Source organism: Microcebus murinus, chromosome 28 (assembly GCF_040939455.1).
Source record: "Microcebus murinus isolate Inina chromosome 28, M.murinus_Inina_mat1.0, whole genome shotgun sequence".
Classification (NCBI taxonomy): Eukaryota; Metazoa; Chordata; class Mammalia; order Primates; family Cheirogaleidae; genus Microcebus; species Microcebus murinus.
Window position 1 is genome coordinate 13,239,404 of NC_134131.1, and position 23,429 is coordinate 13,262,832.

A 23,429-nucleotide genomic window follows, 5' to 3' on the forward strand; every position below is an offset into this window, starting at 1 on the left:
AGTAAATTAGACAGCTAAACATATGTAGAAAAAATTAGCCGGATATGGTGGCGCATGCCTGTAGTCTCAGCTACTCTGGAGGCTGAGGTAGGAGGATCGCTTGAGCCCAGGAATTGGAGGTTGCTGTGAGCTAGGCTGCTACCACAGCACTCTAGCCTGGGCAACAGAGTGAGACTCTGTCTCAAAAAATAAAATAAAATAAAATAAGAACCCATCCTATTGTCCCTTGTTCTTTTGGGAAATGAAAGCATGGAAATAGTAAATGCAGATCATGTAGACACAACTATAATGAAATCTGTTCTGTCTGTATCATTGAACACACCTCTATTTCTTTAGACTGGGTTGTTTTGTGGGGAAGAAATTTTTCTTACACCCAACCACTTCATTTATTTACTTGATATATCTGGCTTTTGTAGGCATTCTAAGTTGTTTGACCAAATACATTATGAGGCTTAGGTCCGGCGACCTTCCTCACTGTGCAAATTTTTAATTCCACCACGACATCCTATGTTTCCATTCAATCAAGATAGAGTATAAGCAAGCATTTTAGGTGACCCATTGGGACTTTCAAGGAGAGACAGGCCATCACCAGGGCAGGAGTAGTAGAAGGCCAAGGCCTGGAGCGGTGGCTCATCCCTGTAATCCCAGCACTCTGGGAGGCCGAGGCAGACAGATCGCTCAATTCAGGAGTTCGAGACCAGCCTGAGGAAGAACGAGACCCCGTCTCTACTTAAAATAGAAAGAAATTAATTGGCCAACTAAAAAATACATAGAGAAAAAACTAGCCGGGCATGCCTGTAGTCCCAGCTACTCGGGGGGAGGCTGAGGCAGGAGGATCGCTTGAGCCCAGGAGTCTGAGATTGCTGTGAGCTAGGCTGACGCCATGGCACTCTAGCCTGGGTGACAGAGTGAGACTCTGTCTCAAAAAAAAAAAAAGAGTATAAGGCCAGAGAAGTACTTCTGTAGTCCCCAATTCACCAAACAGCAACATAGAGATTTTCCTCTGTATCCCGGCCCCTTGGGGGAACTTAGCTCAGTGATTACCAAATTTGCCACATGCTGAAATGACCTGGGAAACTTTAAAACATACCAATGCCTGTTTCCTACCCCCTAGAGATTGTGATTTAATTGGTCCAGGCTTTGGGATTCTTAGGAGATTCCCCAAGGTATTCAAACGTGCAAGAGAATTTGCAACCACCAGCTTAATTCAAAGCCAAAACTCAGAGACCTTAGGGAAGTCTTAGGCAGCTTAGACCCTTCGGGGCTTTGCAGAGAGATGAAGTTCTGGATCCTTCTGTGAATGCCCAGGGCCTACTGCAGTTAAAAAAAAAAATCCTGACAATACTGTGTACGACACTTTCTTCCTGGAGTATATATATAAAAAAGGATGATTGCTATAATCACAAATTTTGAATAAGTAGAATCTGAATTAATGAGTATTTTTACTATAACACAGAGTCCCTAAATTCTCTTCACAGTCTAGTCATGCTGTCTACTGTTTAAACGGAGAGGCTCAGTTGAAACAAGAGGTCTAGGGACCTGCGGATTCCCGGTCAAGCCCTCGTTAGTTACTCCATTTCTCACCAGAACCGAAATCTGGCTCTTTTTTGGTATTAAAAATTCAACATTCCTGTGCATTTTTTTCCTAAAATGCATTTTTTTTCTCCCATAAATGAGACAGGACAAATGTATTTTAATGAACAAATGGCATTTTAATAAGAAAGCTCTGTTTAAATTCGCTCGTTCTATTAAGGTTCTAATAAGCAAAAAATAATATTGCAAAGAATTATGCAATATAAGCACCAGCTGACTTGGTCTAAGCTTTGGAAATATGCAAGTGGAATGTCACCAAGAAAAACACCCCTGGAGTGACAAAATTTTCTTTTAGATGGACAGTGTCTGTGAGGGTGGGAGGAAAGGAACCCATCTCTTCTAGATAGAAAATCGGAGACACCAAACCGTGTTCATAAAAATTCTATCTCTAGGCCGGGCGCGGTGGCTCACGCTTATAATCCCAGCACTCTGGGAGGCCGAGGCGGGAGGATCGCTCAAGGTCAGGAGTTCGAAACCAGCCTGAGCAAGAGCGAGACCCCGTCTCTACTAAAAATAGAAAGAAATTAGCTGGACAACTAATGTATATAGAAAAAAAATAGCTGGGTGTGGTAGCGGATGCCTGTAGTCCCAGCTACTCGTGAGGCTGAGGCAGGAGGATCGCTTGAGCCCAGAAGTCTGAGGTTGCTGTGAGCGAGGCTGACACCATGGCACTCACTCTAGCCTGGGCAACAGAGTGAGACTCTGTCTCAAAAAAAAAAAAAAAAAAATGGAGTCACATGTTAAAACCATAGTCAAGTTGGAGTTGGGGAGGGCTGTGAAGAAGAAGCCGTCATACTTGCACCCCTGAATTACCTGGGTGTCTGGTCACCCCTTGTAGACAGAGCAGGGAGAGCTTGTCACAGGATTTCCCTCTGGCCTGCAGTGTTTCAGACAAGACCCTGGGACCAGGACAGTGAACTGATGCCAGCTGCTTTAGTGAGTCCCTGCGAGTGGCGCGCTTTGCTGCGAATATGAACAGTTTGCATGGACTTCCTGTCTCTCCTTCCGTTTCCTCCTCTGTGCGCCTGTGACTGTCGGGGTTGCGGGCCTTCGCCCTCCCAGTTAAACTCTTTCCTTCTAGAGAGGCTGTCTTTCTGAGTGTTTTGTTTGTTTGTTTTGTTTTGTTTAGGTTAATGACAGCATATCCCTTTTTTTTGTGTCTCATTTTAAGAATGAAGAACACTTTTCTGGCACTCCATAGCAGACTTGTTCTCGCTTTCTCTGGCCAGAACTGCATAATTTGGCCTTTCATAAACTATGGATTCCTCTTATCCATGTGATCTCTGTGCCAGGTATGATATGGAATTGTTGGTACCATGTTTCCCGGAAAGTAAGCCCCACCCATAAAATAAGCCCCAGCAGGATGTCTGAGCACGTGCGCCATAGAAGCCCCACCCCAAAAATCAGCCCTAGTGCCGGGCGTGGCTGCGCAGCGTCTACACAACCCGTGCGTGTCGTCGCAGAGCGGGAAAGAACACGAGCAGCCCTTCTCATCCGCCCGTGACAGCTCTAGTGCTCCACAGGAGAGATCGGGGCCGGTGGCTCTAAAGGAAACAGAGTCGCAAGACATTCAGGATGGAATTCGGGGTTTGGAGAGTGAGGATGATGTTCCAGAAGAAGACGACTTCACTCTATTTGAATCAATGTAGATGGTTGTACTGAACTTAAAAAAAAAAAAATAACACATCCCCTGAAAATTAGTCCTAGGGTGTCTTCTTGAGGAAAAATAAATATAAGATCCTGTCTTATTTTCAGGGAAACACAGTATTAGACATAAAGTTCTGTCCTCTTGCCAAAAGCTAGTATCTTAGCAGTTGTTCTCTGCAAACCAAGTACTGAGCAAACCAGGTATCAAAAAATCATAAACGTTAGGTGTCCTGGAGGAAAATGTGTCCCTACCAGGTGATGTAAACTTGTATGGTCAAGTGAAGAAGAGGATAAACATTCAGCCTTTTCCTAATCTTTCTGAACCTTACAGTTGGCTTTCCAATTCCATGAGACACGCTTTTGTTGCAGCATTCCGAAGAAACCTGGAATTTGCATTCCTCCTAGCCTTCTGGCAAAGTAAACTGACATCTAGTTGGTATTTTTCATACCCATAAATGATTATCCTTCTTTCAATGGATGCTCATGGGCATTTGCAGCCGATCGTTTCTTCTTATGAAATAACAAGCCACGGTATGCGTGTGGATGGGTACAGGCACACACAAATCATACGCATCCCTCTAATGAAGTTCTCACTTACTGGAGCTTTTAGAGGCTAGTCGGTACCTTCCTGGGAAACCCATTATATTTCCAACGGTGTTTTTGTTGGCAAAGCAAGTAAATTAGACTTTGTTCATCTGGAGCAAAAGGCAACTTTGTGGATTTAGTATATACGATTAAATTGAGTTGAAATCTACTTTAAATGAACATTGAAAACAAATTAAGTCATCAGTCAATGTAATGTTTGTGGCTACAGCTCTTGTATAAGTTTGGATAAGTTGAGAAAAAACAAAAAAAGCTGTTCTGCAATGCCAGGCATTTTATTTTATTCCAGGGCAAGGGGAAGAGTGAGCTTGGCAACATGTGAAATTGGCTATAAAATATTATGTATAATGATAATTTGTTTTTATGTTTGTGTGTGAGCCGTACATTTGTTCCCATAGATCAAGTCTAATCATATGCTACATCAGTCTCTACTAGTGTTGGAATCAGGCAGCGTCAAGTTTAACTGGTGAAATTTATTTATCTTGTTGTTGTCGTTGTTCATCTTTCCTGTTAACCACCAATAGGACCTTTTAGTTTGACATTTGAAAGCACCAGCATTAATAATAGAAATTTTATTTTTTTTTATTTTGGCATATTATGGGGGTACAGATTTTAAGGTTTCAATAAATGCCCTTTCCCCCCTCCTCCCACAAGTCTGATTTTCCAGCATGACCATCCCCCAGATGGTGCACATGTCACTCATTATGTATGTATATACCCGCCCCCTCCCTCCTCCCCCCTGCCCAATACCCTATTACTGTAGTAACTATGTGTCCACTTAGGTGCTGCTCAGTTAATACCAGTTTGCTGGTGAGTATGTGTGGTGCTTGTTTTTCCATTCTTGGCATACTTCACTTAGTAGTATGGGAATTTTTTTAGTCTCCAGCTTCGTGAAATTTGACATTTGTAAAGTTAGTGTGTATCTTTTTCTCTTTTATTGCAAATTACTCCTTTAATCTTTTGACTTTGGGATGGCTTCTGGTGACTTACTGCCTCAAAGATGACAACGTCGATAAAAAAAATGATTATGTTTTATAGTTAGTTAGATTTATCAGTCCTGACTTGAGTTTTGTACTTATACAAATAAGTTCACGCTAGAATCATGTGAGCATTCTTGGTTCTCTGGTAAAGTTTAAATTCAACCATTGAGACTATGACATTTTAGGAAGTTTAACTCCTGCGCCGTTTTCTTTCTGAGTTAGCTACATTTGATTCAGATTTTGAATGTAGTTCACATTCAGCTTCTCATGGGAACTTCACTCCCTGTTATGCATTGCATTCGTATACTAACACTGGAATTCCAACAGGCAGTCAATTATTGTTTTCTTTCCCTCTTATATCTTAAAAGGCATATATCTTAAAAAGTCTCAGACTTTATAGTATCTTTCAATCATTTTTTTTATTTAATTGTATTAAAAATTCAATTAACTAGGTACAGGGAAAATCAGCTATATTCGTTAATTAGAATTTATTCTGTAAAATAATTTGCTGACTTAGTATATTTTTTGTAAATTGCGAGTACTGAAACTATTTAGTGCATAGATTGCTCAAGACTCTTGGTTACAGGCTGGGTGTAGTGGCTCACGCCTGTAATCCTAGCACTCTGGGAGGCCGAGGCAGGTGGATTGTTTGAGGTCAGGAGTTCGAAACCAGCCTGAGCAAGAGCGAGACCCCCGTCTCTACTATAAATAGAAATAAATTAATTGGCCAACTAATAATTAGCTGGGCATGGTGGCGCCTGCCTGTAGTTTCAGCTACTCGGGAGGCTGAGGTGGGAGGATTGCTTGAGCCCAAGAGTTTGAGGTTGCTGTGAGTGAGGCTGACGCCACGGCACTCACTCTAGCCTGGGCAACAAAGTGAGACTCTTTCTCAAAAAAAAAAAAAGACTCTTGGTTGCAAATGCTGAAAATGAAATTTAAAGTATTTTATCATAGGTGAATTTACTGGCTTACAGAATGGCATAGTCTATGTCAATTCCTGCTTCAGGCATAGCTATATCCAGGAGCTCAAATACACTCAGCAGTAATCATTCTCTCTACACCTCTTTGCTCTTTTTAGCCATGAGCACCAGCAGCCTTATACCCTGGAACCTCCAAATCCAGTGATTTTTATCCTGTATAATCTCAGCAAAAGTCATGAAATTAAGCTCCATGACATGGGACAAAATGAACCCATCCCTGACCCGATCTCTATTGTTGGGAGCTTGGCGGTTGACAAAGACTGTCCCTGGACAATACCCGGCAGCACCACCCGGAATCTTCTTAGAAATGCATATGTTCAGGCCCCATCTGCGATCCAGGGAATCAGAAAACCTGGGAGAGGGCTCCAGAAAACTGTCACTATAAGTCCTCCAAGTGATTCTGATAAACGCTCAAGTTTGAGAACCACTGCAGTGTACTCACTGTTGAGCCCTGTGTTATGTGGGCAGCCCCAGAGCTTCAGTGTAAATTCAACCCCGCAGAAAGTGCATAGAAATCTCAGGAGCTGATACCAGGAAAGAGGAAGGGAAGAACCATGCTGGCCAAGAGGAGAGGCACCTACCAGAGTGAGATTTCAGCCCAGTAGTGAGGTTTTCCATTGTTTCTCACGCCATTATTTTTAGAGCACTGCTGGTTTTAAGTTCCCCTCCAGAAAGCCAGTATTCTAATTAAGCAAATACACGTTGATCTTCCCCTAGGATAGAGTGGGTTAGCCCAAACTTCATCTCCAAATAGGTGGATGGCTGATCTTGAAAGGTCTCCAGACTACATTATTTTTTTTTTCAGAGTAAGTGCTTTGAATACATTATTTTCCTATCAATTGCTTCCCAAACTCTTAGCATACAGCCTCATGTACCTAAAGCCCTCCACGATGAACCTTGCCCTTCGAAAACTCTGGGATAGTCATAAACAGACCGACTCCACTTCAGAAATTCTCTGTGAAAATGGTGGCAATGCCTGCAGTATTTTAGGAAAGGTGGTCAGCCCTGCAATATCATCTGCAATAATTTAAAAACAATTATTTTTTTTTAATCCAGCATATTATGAGGGTACAAACGTTAAGGTCACCTATATTGCCCTTCCCCCCCTCGAGTCAGAGCTTCAAGCGTGCCCATCCCCCGGACGGTGCGCATCTCACTATGTATGTATATACCCATCCCCTCCCCCCCTCCCACCTGCCCGGAAGCCAATAATTTTTTTTCTTAACATTTTGGTTACATTTTATATCTTCGCCTCCCCCTAGCAAGGGTTAGAGGGATGCCCTTCCCCTCCACAAGGCTCACCACATCCCTCAGATGTGGGTCTACCCCTCCACAACCCCCCGAATCCCTGGAGAACACCACCACCCTTTGAGCACCATGGTGTTGATCAGTCAGTACCAATTTCTTGGCGAGGACATGTGAAGCCCATTCTGATCTTGTGTCACCTCACTTTGGATAACAGGCTTAAGCTCAATCCAGGCCAGCAAACATCTCTCAATGAATGCTCAACATCTCTAATCATCAGGGAAATGCAAATCAAAACCACAATGAGATATCACCTAACCCCAGTGAGATTGGCCTATATCAAAAAATCCCAAAATAACAAATGCTAGCGAGGATGCCGAGAGAGAGGAACACTCCTACACTGCTGGTGGGACTGCAAACTAGTGCAACCTCTGTGGAAAAGAATTTGGAGATACCTCAAAGAGCTAAAAATTAGAAATACCATTCGACCCAGCAGTAGCACTGTTAGGCATCTACCCCAAAAAGCATAAGACATTCTATTATAAAGACATCTGCCCTCGAATGTTTATAAAAACAATTTTTTTTTAAATAAATGCACCTAGCAAGGGAAATGAATGCAGCTTTCCACATTGCTGTAGCTGTTTGTATCGTGTTCCTTTTCTTACTTGATTTGGGGTCGTCCTACATATTTATCCAGGGGCAGGGAGCAAGGGCGTGGGTCGGCGTTTCTCAATTTATCTGCACACGCGAATCCTCTGAGCGTTTGTCGTAAATACAGACCTCGTGGTTCTTTTTCAGGATGTGCATGTTCGGGAGGTCAGGGGTGGAACGGGGGAATTTGTGTTTCGTTATTGTCATCCAACGGGGAACTTGTACGTTTCATTGTCATCATCCAGGCGTTCTGACGATCGGACGTTTCTGGAACACACTCTGGGATGGCGAAGAGAGAGAGTCCTGGAGTCAGTGCAGTGGGGTCAGGTCACAGCTGTCTGCAGAGCTCAGGGGCCGGGGCGTGGGCTGCGTCACCTGCCGAGCCTCTGACGTTAGCTGCCCCTGTCGATGAACGCTGCTTGTTGTTCTTTTCTCGCCCCTGGAATAATCCCCTGTTCTACCTTCTTTTTTGTTCTGGTGCTGCAGATAGAGGACATGCAGTGGGGAAAAGGAGTCAGGGAGATCCCGGCCTCGGTGTGCACCCGGCCCTGCAAGCCAGGGCAGAGGAAGAAGACGCAGAAGGGCACTCCGTGCTGCTGGACCTGCGAGCCGTGCGACGGCTACCAGTACCAGTTTGACGAGGTGACGTGCCAGCACTGCCCGTACGACCAGAGGCCGAACGAGAACCGCACGGGCTGCCAGGACATCCCCATCATCAAGCTGGAGTGGCACTCGCCCTGGGCCGTCATCCCAGTCTTCCTGGCCATGCTGGGCATCGTCGCCACCCTCTTCGTGATGGCCACCTTCATCCGCTACAACGACACCCCCATCGTGCGGGCGTCGGGCCGGGAGCTCAGCTACGTGCTGCTGACGGGCATTTTCCTCTGCTACATCATCACCTTCCTGATGATCGCGAAGCCCGACGTGGCGGTGTGCTCCTTCCGGCGGGTGTTCCTGGGCCTGGGCATGTGCATCAGCTACGCGGCCCTCCTGACCAAAACCAACCGGATCTACCGCATATTCGAGCAGGGCAAGAAGTCGGTCACCGCCCCCAGGCTCATCAGCCCCACGTCCCAGCTGGCCATCGCCTCCAGCCTGATATCCGTCCAGCTGCTGGGCGTCTTCATCTGGTTCGGCGTCGACCCCCCGAACATCGTCGTGGACTACGACGAGCACAAGACGATGAGCCCCGAGCAGGCCAGGGGCGTCCTCAAGTGTGACATCACAGACCTGCAGATCATCTGCTCCCTGGGGTACAGCATCCTCCTCATGGTCACGTGCACTGTGTACGCCATCAAGACTCGGGGTGTGCCCGAGAATTTTAACGAGGCCAAGCCCATCGGGTTCACCATGTACACGACGTGTATAGTGTGGCTCGCCTTCATCCCGATTTTCTTCGGCACCGCTCAGTCGGCGGAGAAGGTAAGTGGAGACCCCTGCCGCCCCCCCTCAGAGACGCTGCCTGGTTTTGCAGGTCCCGAAGCCGGATCGGCTGTGCGAAGCAAGAGGGTTGGTAGAAGCGGAAGCGGCACCCCCAAGGCGGGAGCCCTGGTTCACAGGTGCGGGCGCTGCAGGGGCTCTGCAGCCGCGTCACACCCGTGCCGCTGGGACCCGGCAGAGGCAGCCTCTTTCAGGTTTCTTGCACGTGTTAGAGAATGATTCAGCGTGATGACAGATTATCTGGTATAAAATTATCTAATCTATCTAAATTGAACCCTCCTCCTCATTCACTCCCCACCGCCCTTACACACATACTTTCATTAATTCGGGATAGGAGAAGAGGACCAGGGAGCCTTATCCTTCAGGTGGGTGTTTCTCACCGTCCCTACTGGCCCCAGAGTAAATGCTCATTGTCGTCTTTTTTACATTATTATTATTTTAGCGTATTATGGGGGTACAGGTGTTAAGGTTACGTATACTGTCCATGCCCCCCACCACCCCTCGAGTCAGAGCTTCAAGCGTGTCCATCCCCCAAACGTTGCACATCTTACTCGTTGTGTTTGTACACACCCATCCCCTCCTCCCCCTCACACCACCCGACACCCGATAAATGTCATTCCTATGTGTCCACTTATGTGTTGATCTGTTAATACCAATTTGCTGGTGAGTACATGTGCCGCTGGTTTTTCCATTCTTGAGATACTTCACTTAGTAGAATGGGTTCCAGCTCTAGCCAGGGAAATACAAGAGGTGACAGATCACTGTTGTTTCTTATAGCTGAGTAGTACTCCATGGTGTACATAGACCACATTTTATTAATCCACTCAAGAGTTCATGGGCACTTGGGTTGTTTCCACAGCTTTTCGATTGTGAATTGTGCGGCTATAAACATTCGAGTGCAGGTGTCTTTTTTGTAGAGTGTCATTGGATCTTTTGGGTAGATGTCCAGTAGTGGGGTTGCTGGATCAAATGGTAGATCAAATGGTAGCGTTTACCTGCCTATCACTACCTATCCCATCTAGAGCTCGAGCTGTGCGACGTGGTAAAGTTGCTCAATTGTACGTACATGCACAAAATATGGCGAGATGGGTGATTGACTATAGGAGACTTTGGGCTATTGTTCTGCCCCGGGCTCCCTGCAGCTAGATGTACGGTAATCACGTCAAGCGATTCGTAGTGAGATCAGAGACTGCTCCCTTCCAGAAGAGTAAGAGACCAGCATGCCAAGTGGAGCAGGGTTCATTGCATTCATCTGTCAAAGTTTGAGGTTTTCAAAATTGGTAGGCCCTACTACCGTGTTTCCCCGAAAATCAGACAGGGTCTTATATTTATTTTTCCTCAAGAAGACACCCTAGGGCTTATTTGCACGGGATGGGTTATTTTTTTTAAGTACGGTACAACCGTCTACATTGATTCAAATAGAGTGAAGTCGTCTTCTTCTGGAACATCATCCTCACTCTCCAAACCCAGAATTCCATCCTGAATGTCTTGCGACTCTATTTCCTTTAGAGCCACCGGCCCCGATCTCTCTTGTGGAGCACTAGAGCTGTCACGGGGCGGATGAGAAGGGCTGCTCGTGTCCTTTCCCGCTCCGCGACGACACGCACGGGTTGTGCAGATGCTGCGCAGCCACAGCCGTCACTAGGGCTGATTTTCGGGGTGGGGCTTCTATGGCGCACTTGCATAGACATCCTGCTAGGGCTTATTTTACAGGTAGGGCTTATTTTCGGGGAAACACTGTATGTTGGTACACACGCTCTCCCCAGGTAGTTACAAGTTTTCCGAACCTTTAATTTAGGGGACTCTACGGTATTGATTCTAGACATGATTCTTACACATCTGATTCCTATATTCCTATTCCCATATTCCTATATCTGGCTATCGTTTCGTGTAACGTCACTTCTAATATGTTGACAGTAGGACGAAAGCTATTCTTTCCTGGATGTGGGCAGCTCTTTCGGATTGGTGCAAACGAGGCCAGAAAGGAGACCTAGAGCTTTCAATCTGACCCGCTGTGTGGAGACGCTCGTTAGGGCTGGCTTAGCTGTCAGGACACTGGGAGTCTTGTCCGATTCCCTTACACTTTGGACAGCTCTCTTACACATTCAAGGGATTCATCCCTAGTGAGAAAAACAACAATTGAAGGAGCAATGTCTAAAAATGTACAAAAGGCTGTGCTTCCCAGAATGAGTAGAATCTGGTTTTTCCATTGTTACCTCTGTTCTCTGCGTAATCATATAAAGGATTAATGGCATTTGGCTGGTTTCCCTACCGAAAAGATGGCTTTTACCTAAATTTTGTGATTCAGAAGCTATACATTTGGACTCTATTTTTTTTTTTAAAAAGGTAAATATTTTGTGAATGCGTGCAGGATTCTAACATCAAAGACAGTGAATTATTCCAGATTATGGTGTTCATCATAAAGTGTCTTAGAGAAAGTTCTTCTAAAATATGTGCTTATGAGCATAGTATGTTTCCAAAAGTATGTTTAAAAGTATGTTTAAATTTCACAGGGCATGTTTACTATCTATGAAACCAACTTGTATTTTATTTTATTTCTGCTACCTGTCCGTGGGCCAACATGATCATAAAATATGAGTTAGGGTAGTGAAATACAATAGAAGAAAAAAAAATCCCAAAAGGTATGCTAGTCAGCTGATGACCATTGCATTTTTTATGAGGAGTGATGGGCATCATCAAAGCCTATGAAGATAATAATTATTTTGTTTTTCAAACAAACATAATAGCCCATGCATCAGGTTAAAAACATTAAAACCTTTTCTGTAAGTTTATTCTCGAGGAATATAAAAAGGAAGAATATTGTAGTGGTTTCCTAGATGCTTCTGGTTGCAGTGCCTGTTTGACAGTATATATCTCTACCATCTCATTCTTCACTTCTAGCTTTTTCCAGTCATAACTATGGATGTTTTCAGTAAGGTCGCGGGAATAATTTACTCATTGCAAAACCTGAAAGTGCTGTGAGGCCGCAGGGACGGCATTCTAGCTATTGTAGAAGACATGGTGTTGGTGTAAAATTGGACTGTGTGGGAAAAATTAAGCTGTCTTCGAGCAGTATGCTTTATATCCCAGAGTTTTAGGAGGCACATATTGCTATTTGTAGATTCTCGAAGGGTCATGATGTTTAACGTGGTTGATTGGCACAGTTAAAGGTACTGAATTGCCAGATGGGAACAGTGAATCGTTAATATTATATGTAATGCACATGCCCTAATGATAGGCCTATTGCTAGAGAGGCATGAGCAACTATTTACAAAATACAACTCTGTGTACACGAAACCTTGACATCTAACTCGTGGAAAGTGGCAAATCGTCAAACATAACAGAGAGACCCCAGCAAAAGGCATTTTTGCCACGCCAGCAGCCTACAGAATCATAGTCCTTCCATTTTTATTCGGATTGAACATTTTAAGTGTTTTACATGGAAGAATTTCACCCTAAGAGAGGAAAGAAAAAAGATTAGGCAGTGAGTTCAGTAATAACTATTTACTGTTTCAGGAAATTGAATTCATGCTGATTATGCTAGGAATATCTTTGTAAAATTTCTCTTCGGTTGAGTTCATTAGCACGGCGTGAAGATTAAGCCGTGTTCTTATTTCCTTGCAAAATGCCAACGCCCGTGAAGATTATTTTTGCCTTTGTTAAGGAGGACACAGACCACTGCCGTCTTGTTCTGTCATTGCTAACCCTGTGACTTCCGGAAGCAGGGACTTTGCAGCAAGGCCGGCGAGGGGAGTGGTGAGCTTTAGCCACGAGGAGAGAATTCCAGGTTTCGGGGATTATATTTAGGTGACTGTCGTGATGAGAGGACGCACGGCAGCCGGTAGAGCAGTAACACAGTAGCAGCTCGCTGGCCAGTGCAGTGTGACAGCGTCCCTTTATCGTGTCTTGACATTATCTGGGGAAGCCTACGAGATTGTTCTCTACGGAAAGCAAAGGCTTGGCTCGTGAGTGTGTCTGTGCAGGGAATTGTGCCTACAGAAGAAAGCAGCGTCCTTCAGGTAGGGAGGAGTGCACAGGCTACCCTGCCCAAATCTGAGAAGCCCTGTAGGTGATGTGTTCGTCCAGAGCATGTTAGCAGTTACCTAAAGCACTTTCTAGGAAAGCTAATATATCCTTGCACGAGGGCAGGGAAACAAGCTTTGTACAGTGTGACTCTGTAATGAAAGGCAGACCGAGGTACAAAAGGAATGGGAGCAGAAATCCTTAGAGCTCTTCTTCCTTTGTGTGCATGTGTATTTGTTGATAGGAGGGTGGCAAGAAGAGAGAAAAGGAAAAGGTCGAGGTGGGGGAGGGAGAGAGGGGGAGAGAAAGTTGCTGGCCGAGAGTAGAGCCTGGAAGGAAAGGAGCATGTCTTCTGAAACCTCATCCACACGCCACCGTCTGCACAGATCAGAACGGAAGCAGGGTGCATTGCAGATCTACCTCGGAGGACGCTTTGATTTCCATTTGGGGCATTATTCTACTGAATGACAGAATTGGGGCAACTCCATGCACATCTCTGACCCAGCTCAGAGCCCTTAACTCAGTGGTTCTTCAAACTGTGTCCATGGCCACCCTCTGAGGAATTTGTCTTTAAAAAATCATTGCACGTCTGCCTCCCCTCCCCCACTGGTGGAAAAGGGCTGATCCTGGCCTGCTGGAAAAATGGCAGTGGAAGCCAAGCATGCTCTTTAAAGCTGCCTAAATACTTTCTTCCCTCCTCTAGAGAAAAAAAACCTATAAATATTTTCTTGATTTCTAAGTTTGGAGCCTTTGGGAATAGATTGATTCCCGTCCCCAGCCAAATGAGAGGTGCACAGATCAAGGAACCAGGAGGTCAGAAAGACACATACAGGGTCAAAGATAAAGTCAAGGATGAGAAGGTGCGAATGAAGCGCAACCCCAGCGTTTGGGCCAGAGAACTTCAAAAGCCAGGACCAAGTCCATGGCCTTGGACCCAGAGATGTAAAGCAGGCAGGTGGGGCACTCCCCAGGCGTATTTCTTGGGGAGCTGGGAATATACTCCAAGATCTTTGATCTTCCACATGTAAGAGATAGCTCCCCAGGATCTGAACACAAAGCAGAATCTGCCTGGACCAATATAGTTAATCAATAGTACCAATATTAGATCATCAATAGTTGGCAGGCAGATAAACATTCCTTCCTCTGTGCCCAGGGCGGACATCATCAATCAATCATGGCACACTTCCCCTGAACACAGGTGGAGTCTTGAAATCCTGACCATAAGACAACCACTATTGATAAACCAAACGAGAAGAAATTTGAAATTCATGAGCTATTCTGGTCTAATCCCAGGCTCTAGCGAATGATCCTCGATGCCTCTTGCCATCTAGCTGTTTGCTGCCATCGTGAGAAAACCAGTGAATGGTGTTCATTACGATGAATCTATTTAAAAGTGAACAACAGAGAAATGGGAGTGTGCTTTCATTAGTTTTTATTTTGTCTCCTATCACAGACCTCTTCTGTTCAATTCCCAAATGCCACACAGAAAAGAGCAGTTCTAGTTCTCTTAGGGAGAGTGCATTCGTTTATGCTTCTGCACTAGTTGATCTGCTTAAAACGAGTCTTGCAGCAATTGAGCTCACATGTGTGCAGCGCCTGCTCTGCACCCGGTGCCCTGCCATGGAGGTGATGTGGAGGGCGAAGACTCTGTCCCCGTCGACTCGGAGCTTCGCAAGCTCCGGGTCAACACAGGTCTTCAATCAGCGGGTGATATGTGGCGAGCTTCAGCTGCGGCACAAGGAACCAGGGACCGGCACACGGAGAAGCAGCTTCCACTGAAGCCTCACAGGAAATATGACGAGTGAACTGAAATTAAGAGGCAGATAAAGTGGCAACAAAATCCAGAAAGAAATTATATCACAGGCGCGGTGGCTCATGCCTGTCATCCCAGCACTCTGGGAGGCCGAAGAGGGAGGATCGCTGGAGGTCAGCAGTTCCAGACCAGCCTGAGCAAGAGCGAGACCCCGTCTCTACCAAAAATAGAAAGAAATTAGCTGGATAACTAAAAACATATAGAAAAAAATGAGCCGGGCGTGGTGGCGCATGCCTGTAGTCCCAGCTACTTGGGAGGCTGAGGCAGGAGGATCGCTTGAGCCCAGGAGTTTGAGGTTGCTGTGAGCTAGGCTGACATAGGGCACTCTAGCCCGGGCAACAGAGACTCTGTCTCCAAAAAAAAAAAGAAAGAAACTATATCACATATAAAAAACTGTAAGGTGGTGCTTTCAATACATGGCACATACAGTAGACAGGTAGCACTAATGTGAGCTTGTCTCTTGCAAATGTAAGGGAGTGTAGCAACAAAAATTAATGGAACTTCATTTTATGGGCAAATTTTAAAATAATGTGAATCCCAGTGTTTCACTTTCAAACTTTTGGCAAGGATCACATTTTTTCAATGTGTTGGGACCAAGTTATTTTTAAATATTATAGTTTGTCAGGTAAGGAACATGTTCTCTGTCCTTAATAGGAAATACCGTGTTTCCCAGAAAATAAGACCTGCCTGTAAAATAAGCCCCGCAGGATGTCTGAGCACGTGCGCCATAGAAGCCCCACCCCGAGAATCAGCCCTAGTGCCGGGCGTGGCTGCGCAGCGTCTGCACAACCCGTGCGTGTCGTCGTGGGGCGGGAAAGAACACGAGCAGCCCTTCTCATCCGCCCCGTGACAGCTCTAGTGCTCCACAGGAGAGATCGGGGCCGGTGGCTCTAAAGGAAACAGAGTCGCAAGACATTCAGGATGGGACTCGGGGTTTGGAGAGTGAGGATGATGTTCCAAAAGAAGACGGCTTCACTATATTTGAATGATGGTTGTACCGTCCTTAAAAAACATAATACATCCCCTGCAAATAAGCCCTAGGGTGTCTTCTTGAGGAAAAATAAATAGAAGACCCTGTCTTATTTTCGGGGAAACACGGTACTCCCTCATACACAAATTGAATTCTTCAAGGTCTGAAGCCATTCCACCACCCTATGGTTTCGTGGGGCTGGACTGCACAGCGGAGCGAAGCATGCGATGCAAAGTCCTGGGAACAAACTGTGAAGGGCCCTGTTTGGACTTTATCCGTGAAGCTGTGTCTGGAACAGGCAACCAGAGTTGCTAAATGCGGGCGAAATGGGAGCATGGCGTATGTTGGAGTGGGAATTTCAGGGGCAGCGATTGAGGGTGAAGTAGGGTGAGAAGCAGCTAGAAGCAAGAAAACTAGTTAAGTAGCTTCTGTGATAGACACAATGAGGGCACTGGTCTGAAAGGCCTGAGGGACTAGGAAAGACAGGGCAGGTGTAGAAGCTGTTTGGAACTTGTTGAGCATTCCAACAAATAGGTGAATAGGCTATGCCTTGTTTCTTTACTTTGGGATGGTTGTTTTGTTATTTAAATAGATTTTTTTTTAATTTTTTTATTTTGCAAGTGACATTGCCCACTTTTTAATCTTTTCTCAAACAGCAACTAAATGAAGACATAGAAAGAACTGCCATCGTCTCATCCCCTAGCAACAGTTATTGTCCAATGCTCTGATGACTATTTCCAGCTCTGTATGAACATACACACATTTAAACACGTACCCAAATTTACTGTAAAGCAAACATCCTGATTTCCTCTTCTTGAATGCTTCCTAAGAACCATCACCCTGCTTCTAGACACAGTGGAGACAGATGTCCGCATGCATAGTTTCTGCTGAGGCCATTTATCTGTGCACCCTGCTGTGACAGTCCTCCCTACTGGTTGCTGAGGTCTTGCTTCTGCCGTTTGCTTGTGTCTGTTCCTATTCCTACCGGAAGCCCATGAAACCGTCTCCTTTCTGTTGCCTGCCATGACCTTGGGGATAAGTAGCTTCTCTCTCATCTTAGCAGCTGCCAGAAGCCAGCTGTCTGCAAGTCTGGGCTTAGCCAGTGGCTTGGGAAGGTGCAGCCCTTTCTCCCCCTGCCATGGGGACATTAGTTTATTTCAGACACAGTCACCTAAGGCCATTGAGGTCCTCACCACCTCAGCCTTTTCCCTTGGCCAGAAGAGCTAATTCAGCAGATGCCAACCAAGAAAAGAGCCTGGATAAAACCGAACCGAGCTGGAACTAATAGGGAAATAGCTTACCATGCTAAAACAAAGGCTCCAATCATTCCAGGTTTGGCAGAGTGATACTCAGAGAAATTCCTGCAAAAAAGGGAAAGATTCAATAAGCGACCTTCCATCTACCCACTGTCCCCCCAAGGGAGTGGTTCCCTGGAGCTCGCTTTCCCGCTTAGGTGTCTTTCACTTTGAGATCTCAGCCACCAAGAGCCCCAGCCGCAGGGACCCTGGCCTCAGCTTTATAACTGGAGCCTGGATAATCTGATCCATCCCTGTTCTTTGGCTTTTCTTAGTGCCTCCGAGACCACCTCTCAAGACTTGTGCAAAGCACAGGAAATCATAACAGAGCAGGGTGCACTGATGGTAAGCCAAAGGACTGCCAAATCCTCAGATCCCTGTGATGTAGGTCACCCTACGGGAACACCTGTGAGTTCTTCCTGGTCCCAGTTGCCTTCCTGTCTTCCCTCTGCTTCTAGAAGCCAACATAGCCTGTTGACTGCTGCCTCCTACCCCACCAGCCTCCGGTGCTCTGAACCTAGTCATTGTGCATCTTGGGTGTGTCCCTTAACCTTTTTGGTCCTCAGCTATTTCATCTCTGGGTTGAGTATGATTATTCCTACCTCTAGGTTCCCGGCAATATGAGATCTTTACATTGCTCAGCACAAAACCTTGAAAGACTGATGGTAGCAGGTGCAGGTAAGGATGCAAAGAAACCGCAGGATACTGCTGGTGGGAATATGCAAGATGCTACAGTCACTTCGGAAAACAGTTTGGCAGGGTCTTAAAAAGTTAAACATGTACCTACCATACTGTGTCAGCCATTTCTCTTCTGTGTTTACCCACGAGGAGGGACACAATGTGTCCCTGCAAAGGCCTGTGCATGCATTTTTATGTGGCTTCATATATAAGAGCCCCAAACTAGATATAACCCAATTATCCATCAGCAGTTGAATGGATAAATAAATTGGGGCCTATGCATAAAATGGAATAGAATACTATTCTGCAATAGAAAGCAATGAACTATTGACACATTGAACAGCATAGATCCATCACAAAATAATCATGCTGGCCGGGTACGGTTGCTCACACCTGTCATTCTAGCACTATGGGAGGCCAAGACGGGAGGATCATTCAACATGAGGAGTTCAAAACCAGCCTGAGCAAAAGTGAGACCACATCTCTACTTAAAAATACAAAGAAATTAATTGGACAACTAAAAATATATAGAAAAAATTATCTGGGCATGGTGGTGCATGCCTGTAGTCCCAGCTACTCGGGAAGCTGAGGCAGGAGGATGGCTTGAGCCCAGGAGTTTGAGGTTGTTATGAGCTAGGCTGACGCCACGGCACTGTAACCCGGGCAACAGAGTGAGACTATGTCTCAAAAAAAAAAAAAAAATCATGCTGAGTAGAAGAATCCAGACATTAAAGAATATGTATGTATGATTACATCTGTATCAAATTTTTAAATTCAAATTAATCTATAGCGGCAGAAAGATCGGGGCCAGGTGTGGTGTCTCACACGTATTACCCTGGCACTCTTGGAGCCAAGGTGAAAGGATCACTTGAGCTCAGAAGTTCAAGACCAGCCTGAGCACAAGAGTGAGACCTCACCTCTACAAAAAAATAGAAAAAAAATTAGCTGGGCACAGTGGTGCATACCTGTAGTCCCAGCTACTCGGGAGGCTGAGGCAGGAGGATCGCTTGAGCCTAGGAGTTTCAGGTTGCAGTGAGCTATGATGATGCCACTGCACTCTACCTGGGGGTACAGAGTGAGACTCTGAGAAAAAAAGAAAAAGAAAACAGATCAGTATTAATAATAGTTGAACAGAAAGGGACTAAAGGAACACAAAGGGGCATGAGGGAATTTTGGGAGTGATGTATGTGTTCACTCTCTTGATTGTGGCAAAGATTTCATAGGTAGATACATGTGTCAAAACTGATTAAATTGCATGTTTCAAATATGTGCAGTTTATTATGTATCAATTGCACCTCCATTAAGCTGTTAAAACACTGCTTTTCATGGAAACTCTTCTCCCCCACCCTTCTTCGTCCTTTTCCTTGGAATGTAATCATTAACTGTCCTTGTACCAGTTGGCCTATTTACACAGTTCTGAAACTAGAAATTGCGTCTGTAATAAAATGAGAACTGTGCAGACGAGGGCTGCAGATCTCTTCCAACACTCGCCAGCACGTGGTAACTGCTCAGTAAAGGGGAGCTGTGTCCTTTTACTTTAGGCTTTCCTTAGCAAAGACGTCTATCTAGGCACTGGCAGGAAGAGGTCTTCAGAAGGCAAAACGGCCATGCATTTGGGATAACTGTATGTGGAGGCTGCAGTCTGGGTTAGGGCAATTGCAAGAACTGAAGGTGGAGAGGAAGCAGAGAAAAAGTCCTGGGGACCCTGTGTGCACTATTAAGGAGCTTCGACTTTGTTTTCTAGGGATAATATTGTTGCTTTAGAAACATTACTCATTGCTTATAAACAGTGGATTGCATGACAGTTAGTATGTGTAAGTTTACCCCGGAAAGACAGACGGCGGCTCCAGGTCCTGCTTTAAATGGACTTCACCTATGTTCAGATTTTCAGACCCATGTACAGTGTGTTTCCCCAAAAATAAGCCCTACCTGTAAAATAAGCCCTGGCAGGATGTCTGAGCACGTGCGCCATAGAAGCCCCACCCCGAAAATCAGCCCTAGTGCCGGGCGTGGCTGCGCAGCGTCTGCACAACCCGTGCGTGTCGTCGCGGAGCGGGAAGGACACGACGAGCAGCCCTTCTCCTCCGCCCCGTGACAGCTCTAGTGCTCGGCAGGAGAGATCGGGGCCGGTGGCTCTAAAGGAAACAGAGTCGCAAGACATTCAGGATGGGACTCGGGGTTTGGAGAGTGAGGATGATGTTCCAGAAGAAGATGACTTCACTCTGTTTGAATCAATGTAGATGGTTGTACCGTACTTAAAAAAAAATAACATCTCGGCTAAAAATAAGCCCTAGGGTGTCTTGTTGTGTCTTCCTGAGGAAAAGTAAATAGAAGACTGTCTGATCTTCCGGGAAGACACGGTACAGCAAGGAACACGGAAGACAAGTTAAGGCCATTACACCAGCGCTTCGTGAGGTTCTCAAACGTCTCTGTCTACCTGGAGGAGGAACCTCACGCACACAGATTTATCGCTGTAAATCCGTGGTGGCCAAATGATGGAAACACAAAGCCCCATATCCTTTCTCACCTCCCAGGCTCTTTCAGCTTAGAAGCTTCAGTGATTTATCACTCGCACAAAAAGCGAATCTTGTTTCCAAAGAGGCGAGGGGTGTGCGTGTGTGTATACGAGGAGCCAGTTGCTCACACCGGGGAGGTGCCGCCTAGCGGGGCCGAAGCCCTCGGTCGTCGTGCAGGGATTGGGTTTCAGCGTCCAAGATGGACATGCTGCTACACCTGCCTTCCAGTTCTGCCCCTTCCATTGTGTTTCTCTGGTGGCGTTCCCAGTGTCCCCGCCAGAGTGACCATGTTGACACAGCACTCGGCCAAACCTCATTGCTGAGGACACCGGCTGCCGCCTGGTGCCAGGCTGAATGCCAGACCGATAGGATCCTCATTTTAACTCAACTGTCAGGCCATTATCTATCTCTTTGTTTCATGCTCCAGGTCTTGAGATATACAAGTACCTTGTACTTTTTTATTTTTGAGAAAAGAGTCTCGCTCTGTTGCCCGGGCTAGAGTGAGTGCCGTGGCATCCGCCTAGCTCATAGCAACCTCAAACTTCCTGGGCTCAAGCGATCCTCCTGCCTCAGCCTCCCGAGTAGCTGTGACGACAAGCATGCGCCACCACGCCCGGCTCATTTTTTTCTATATATTTTTAGTTGGCCGATTAATTCCTTTCTGTTTTTTTTAAGAAGAGACGGGGTCTCGCTCTTGCTCAGGCTGGTCTCGAAACTCCTGACCTTGAACGATCCTCCCGCCTCGGGTTCCCAGAGTGCTAGGATGACAGGCGTGAGCCGAACACCCGGCCGTACTGTTTTCTTTTTTTTAAGGAATTTAACTGGGAGGCAAGGAACCTCGTGGATGTTTCTAATTTATGCGGTGTGTTTTAATTTAAATTTTTCTTCTAAATTCTTACTAAGTGGACAGGAGCAGGGATGAGCGTTTTCTAAGGCGGCAGCACCTTTGTGTGAGTCTCTAGACTGAGACGTCGGGCAGGCGCCGGCAGCAGGGAATGGGATGGAGTCGAGGCGCCTGCCCCGCGTTATCGCGGGGGCAGCGGCCACATGGGGGGCCGGAGAGCGAGCTCATGAAATCTTACCTTCTAACAGAGGGCTTCTGGAAATGAGAGAGGCCACCGTTGATTTTCTCATCGAAATCCAGTTTCCCACTCACAGCAGTTAGGTAGAGAAAACGTAAGGAAATGGTGCCTCAGTGGTGACGGTGACAAGCAGGGTGCCTCACACGGGGGCAGGGACATCTGTCCTCTGGTCCCTAAAACCGAAAACTCCCTCTCCAGCGTGCCTGCGTGCCGCCATTCAGCTGTATGTTCCCATTGACGGCGTGGCTTACAACCAACTGCGATTTTTTTTTCTTTTTTTAGATTCAAGGCCTCCCAACAAACAGGTCTCAAAAGTCCCAGCGCGTAGATGTCCGGAAACAGAAACTATGACAGGGTTTGCCCCCCCCCCCCAGTGACACTGTCTTCATTCCGCCAGTGCTTGGCTTTCCACCCCTGAGCTGGGCATTCCAGGAGAGAGGGCTTTAAAATAGTTTCCTTTTCATTCAGGATGCCCCCTGTTATTTAAACATCACTTTTTAAGCACCTGTCACCTGACCTGGTCACCCGCACTGCTGGGGTCCTGTCACTCCCTTTTTAAAACATCTCCGATTGCTGCTATTATTAACATCTCCCTGCCACCGCCACACAAAAAGGACAGTGTTGAAACTTGTCCTTAGAGCCTGTGAGGCTGAGATCAAGGATCAAAAACTGTAGCCCGTGGGCGTGCGTCCAAAAGTGGCTTGCTTTTATGAATAAAGTTTTATTGGAACGCAGCCACGTCCACACATGTACGTACTGTCCCCCTTCCCCTGGCTGCTTTTATACCACAAGGACAGAGGGGAATGGCTGTAACGGAAATCATGTGGCCTGCAAAACCAAAAATATTCACATGCTGGACCTTTACCAAAAAAGTTTGCTGGGCTGGGTGCAGTGGCTCACGCCTGTCATCCTAGCACTCTGGGAGGCCGAGGCGGGAGGATCACTCAAGGTCAGGAGTTCGAAACCAGCCTGAGCAAGAGAAAGACCCCACCTCTACTATAAACAGAAATAAATTAATTGGCCAACTAAAAAGATATAGAAAAAAATAATTACCTGGGCATGGTGGTGCATGCCTGTAGTCCCAGCTACTCAGGAGGCTGAGGCAGGAGGATTGCTTGAGCCCAGGAGTCTGAGGTTGCTGTGAGCGAGGCTGACGCCACAGCACTCACTCTAGCCTGGGCAATAAGAGTAAGACTGTCTCAAAAAAAAAAAGCAAAATTTTGCTGGACCTGCCTTAGGTGGTCTGGTGGTGGCTTCTTTCTTTCTGGCTCCCATTTATATTTATTGTTTATCCTGTTGACTCCCCTTTGGTCTAGCCGCTATTCTTTCTGGCCCCAAACACACCACAGCCGTTTCCTGCCCAGCGCCTTTGCACAGGACATGCCTTCTGTCTGGGATGACGTCACCCAGAACTTCCTCCGCGTGTCCTTGTCCCCGAGGTCTCCGCCTGCATGTGCCTGTGAGGTGCTTGTCCTAACTCTGCTTCCGCCCCCGCTAACGTGATCTCCACCCCGGTTACGTCCTGTTTCTCCTAGCATCCATCAGTCACCAATGCCGGTTACCGTTTTATTCATGTGTTTGTTACTTGCATCTCCTCGTGACAATACAGGGACCTCGTATGCAAAAACTGCGTCCGTCTGGTTCCACTCTGAACCTTTAGGGCTCTCAACAGTGACCGGTATGTACCGTGCTTCCCTGGAAATAAGCTCCACCCATAAAATAAGCCCTGGCAGGATGTCTAAGTATGTGTGCAGTAGAGGCCCCACCCCAAAAATCAGCCCCAGTGACGGGCGTGGCTGCGCAGCATCTGCACAACCCACGCGTGTCACCACAGAGCGGGAAAGAACACGAGCAGCCCTTCTCATCTGCCCTATTGGGACAGCCACTATCCCAGATGTGACTGGAAAGGTGCG

At 46.3% G+C, this 23,429-nt stretch overlaps 1 protein-coding gene across 7 annotated transcripts in view; it reads left to right on the plus strand.

Annotated features, from left to right (window-relative positions):
• The window catches only part of GRM7 (glutamate metabotropic receptor 7), a 794,973-nt gene that overhangs the window by 620,145 nt on the left and 151,399 nt on the right, over nt 1-23,429 (plus strand). For all 7 annotated transcript variants that reach the window (XR_012915318.1, XR_001153146.2, XR_012915319.1 and 4 more), the window contains exon 8: nt 8,186-9,121. Coding sequence is in view for 3 of the 7 variants with exons in the window: in XM_012761143.2 (XP_012616597.1) it covers nt 8,186-9,121 (936 nt within the window). In the remaining 4 variants the exon portion in view is untranslated. The remainder of the gene's footprint in view (nt 1-8,185; nt 9,122-23,429) is intronic.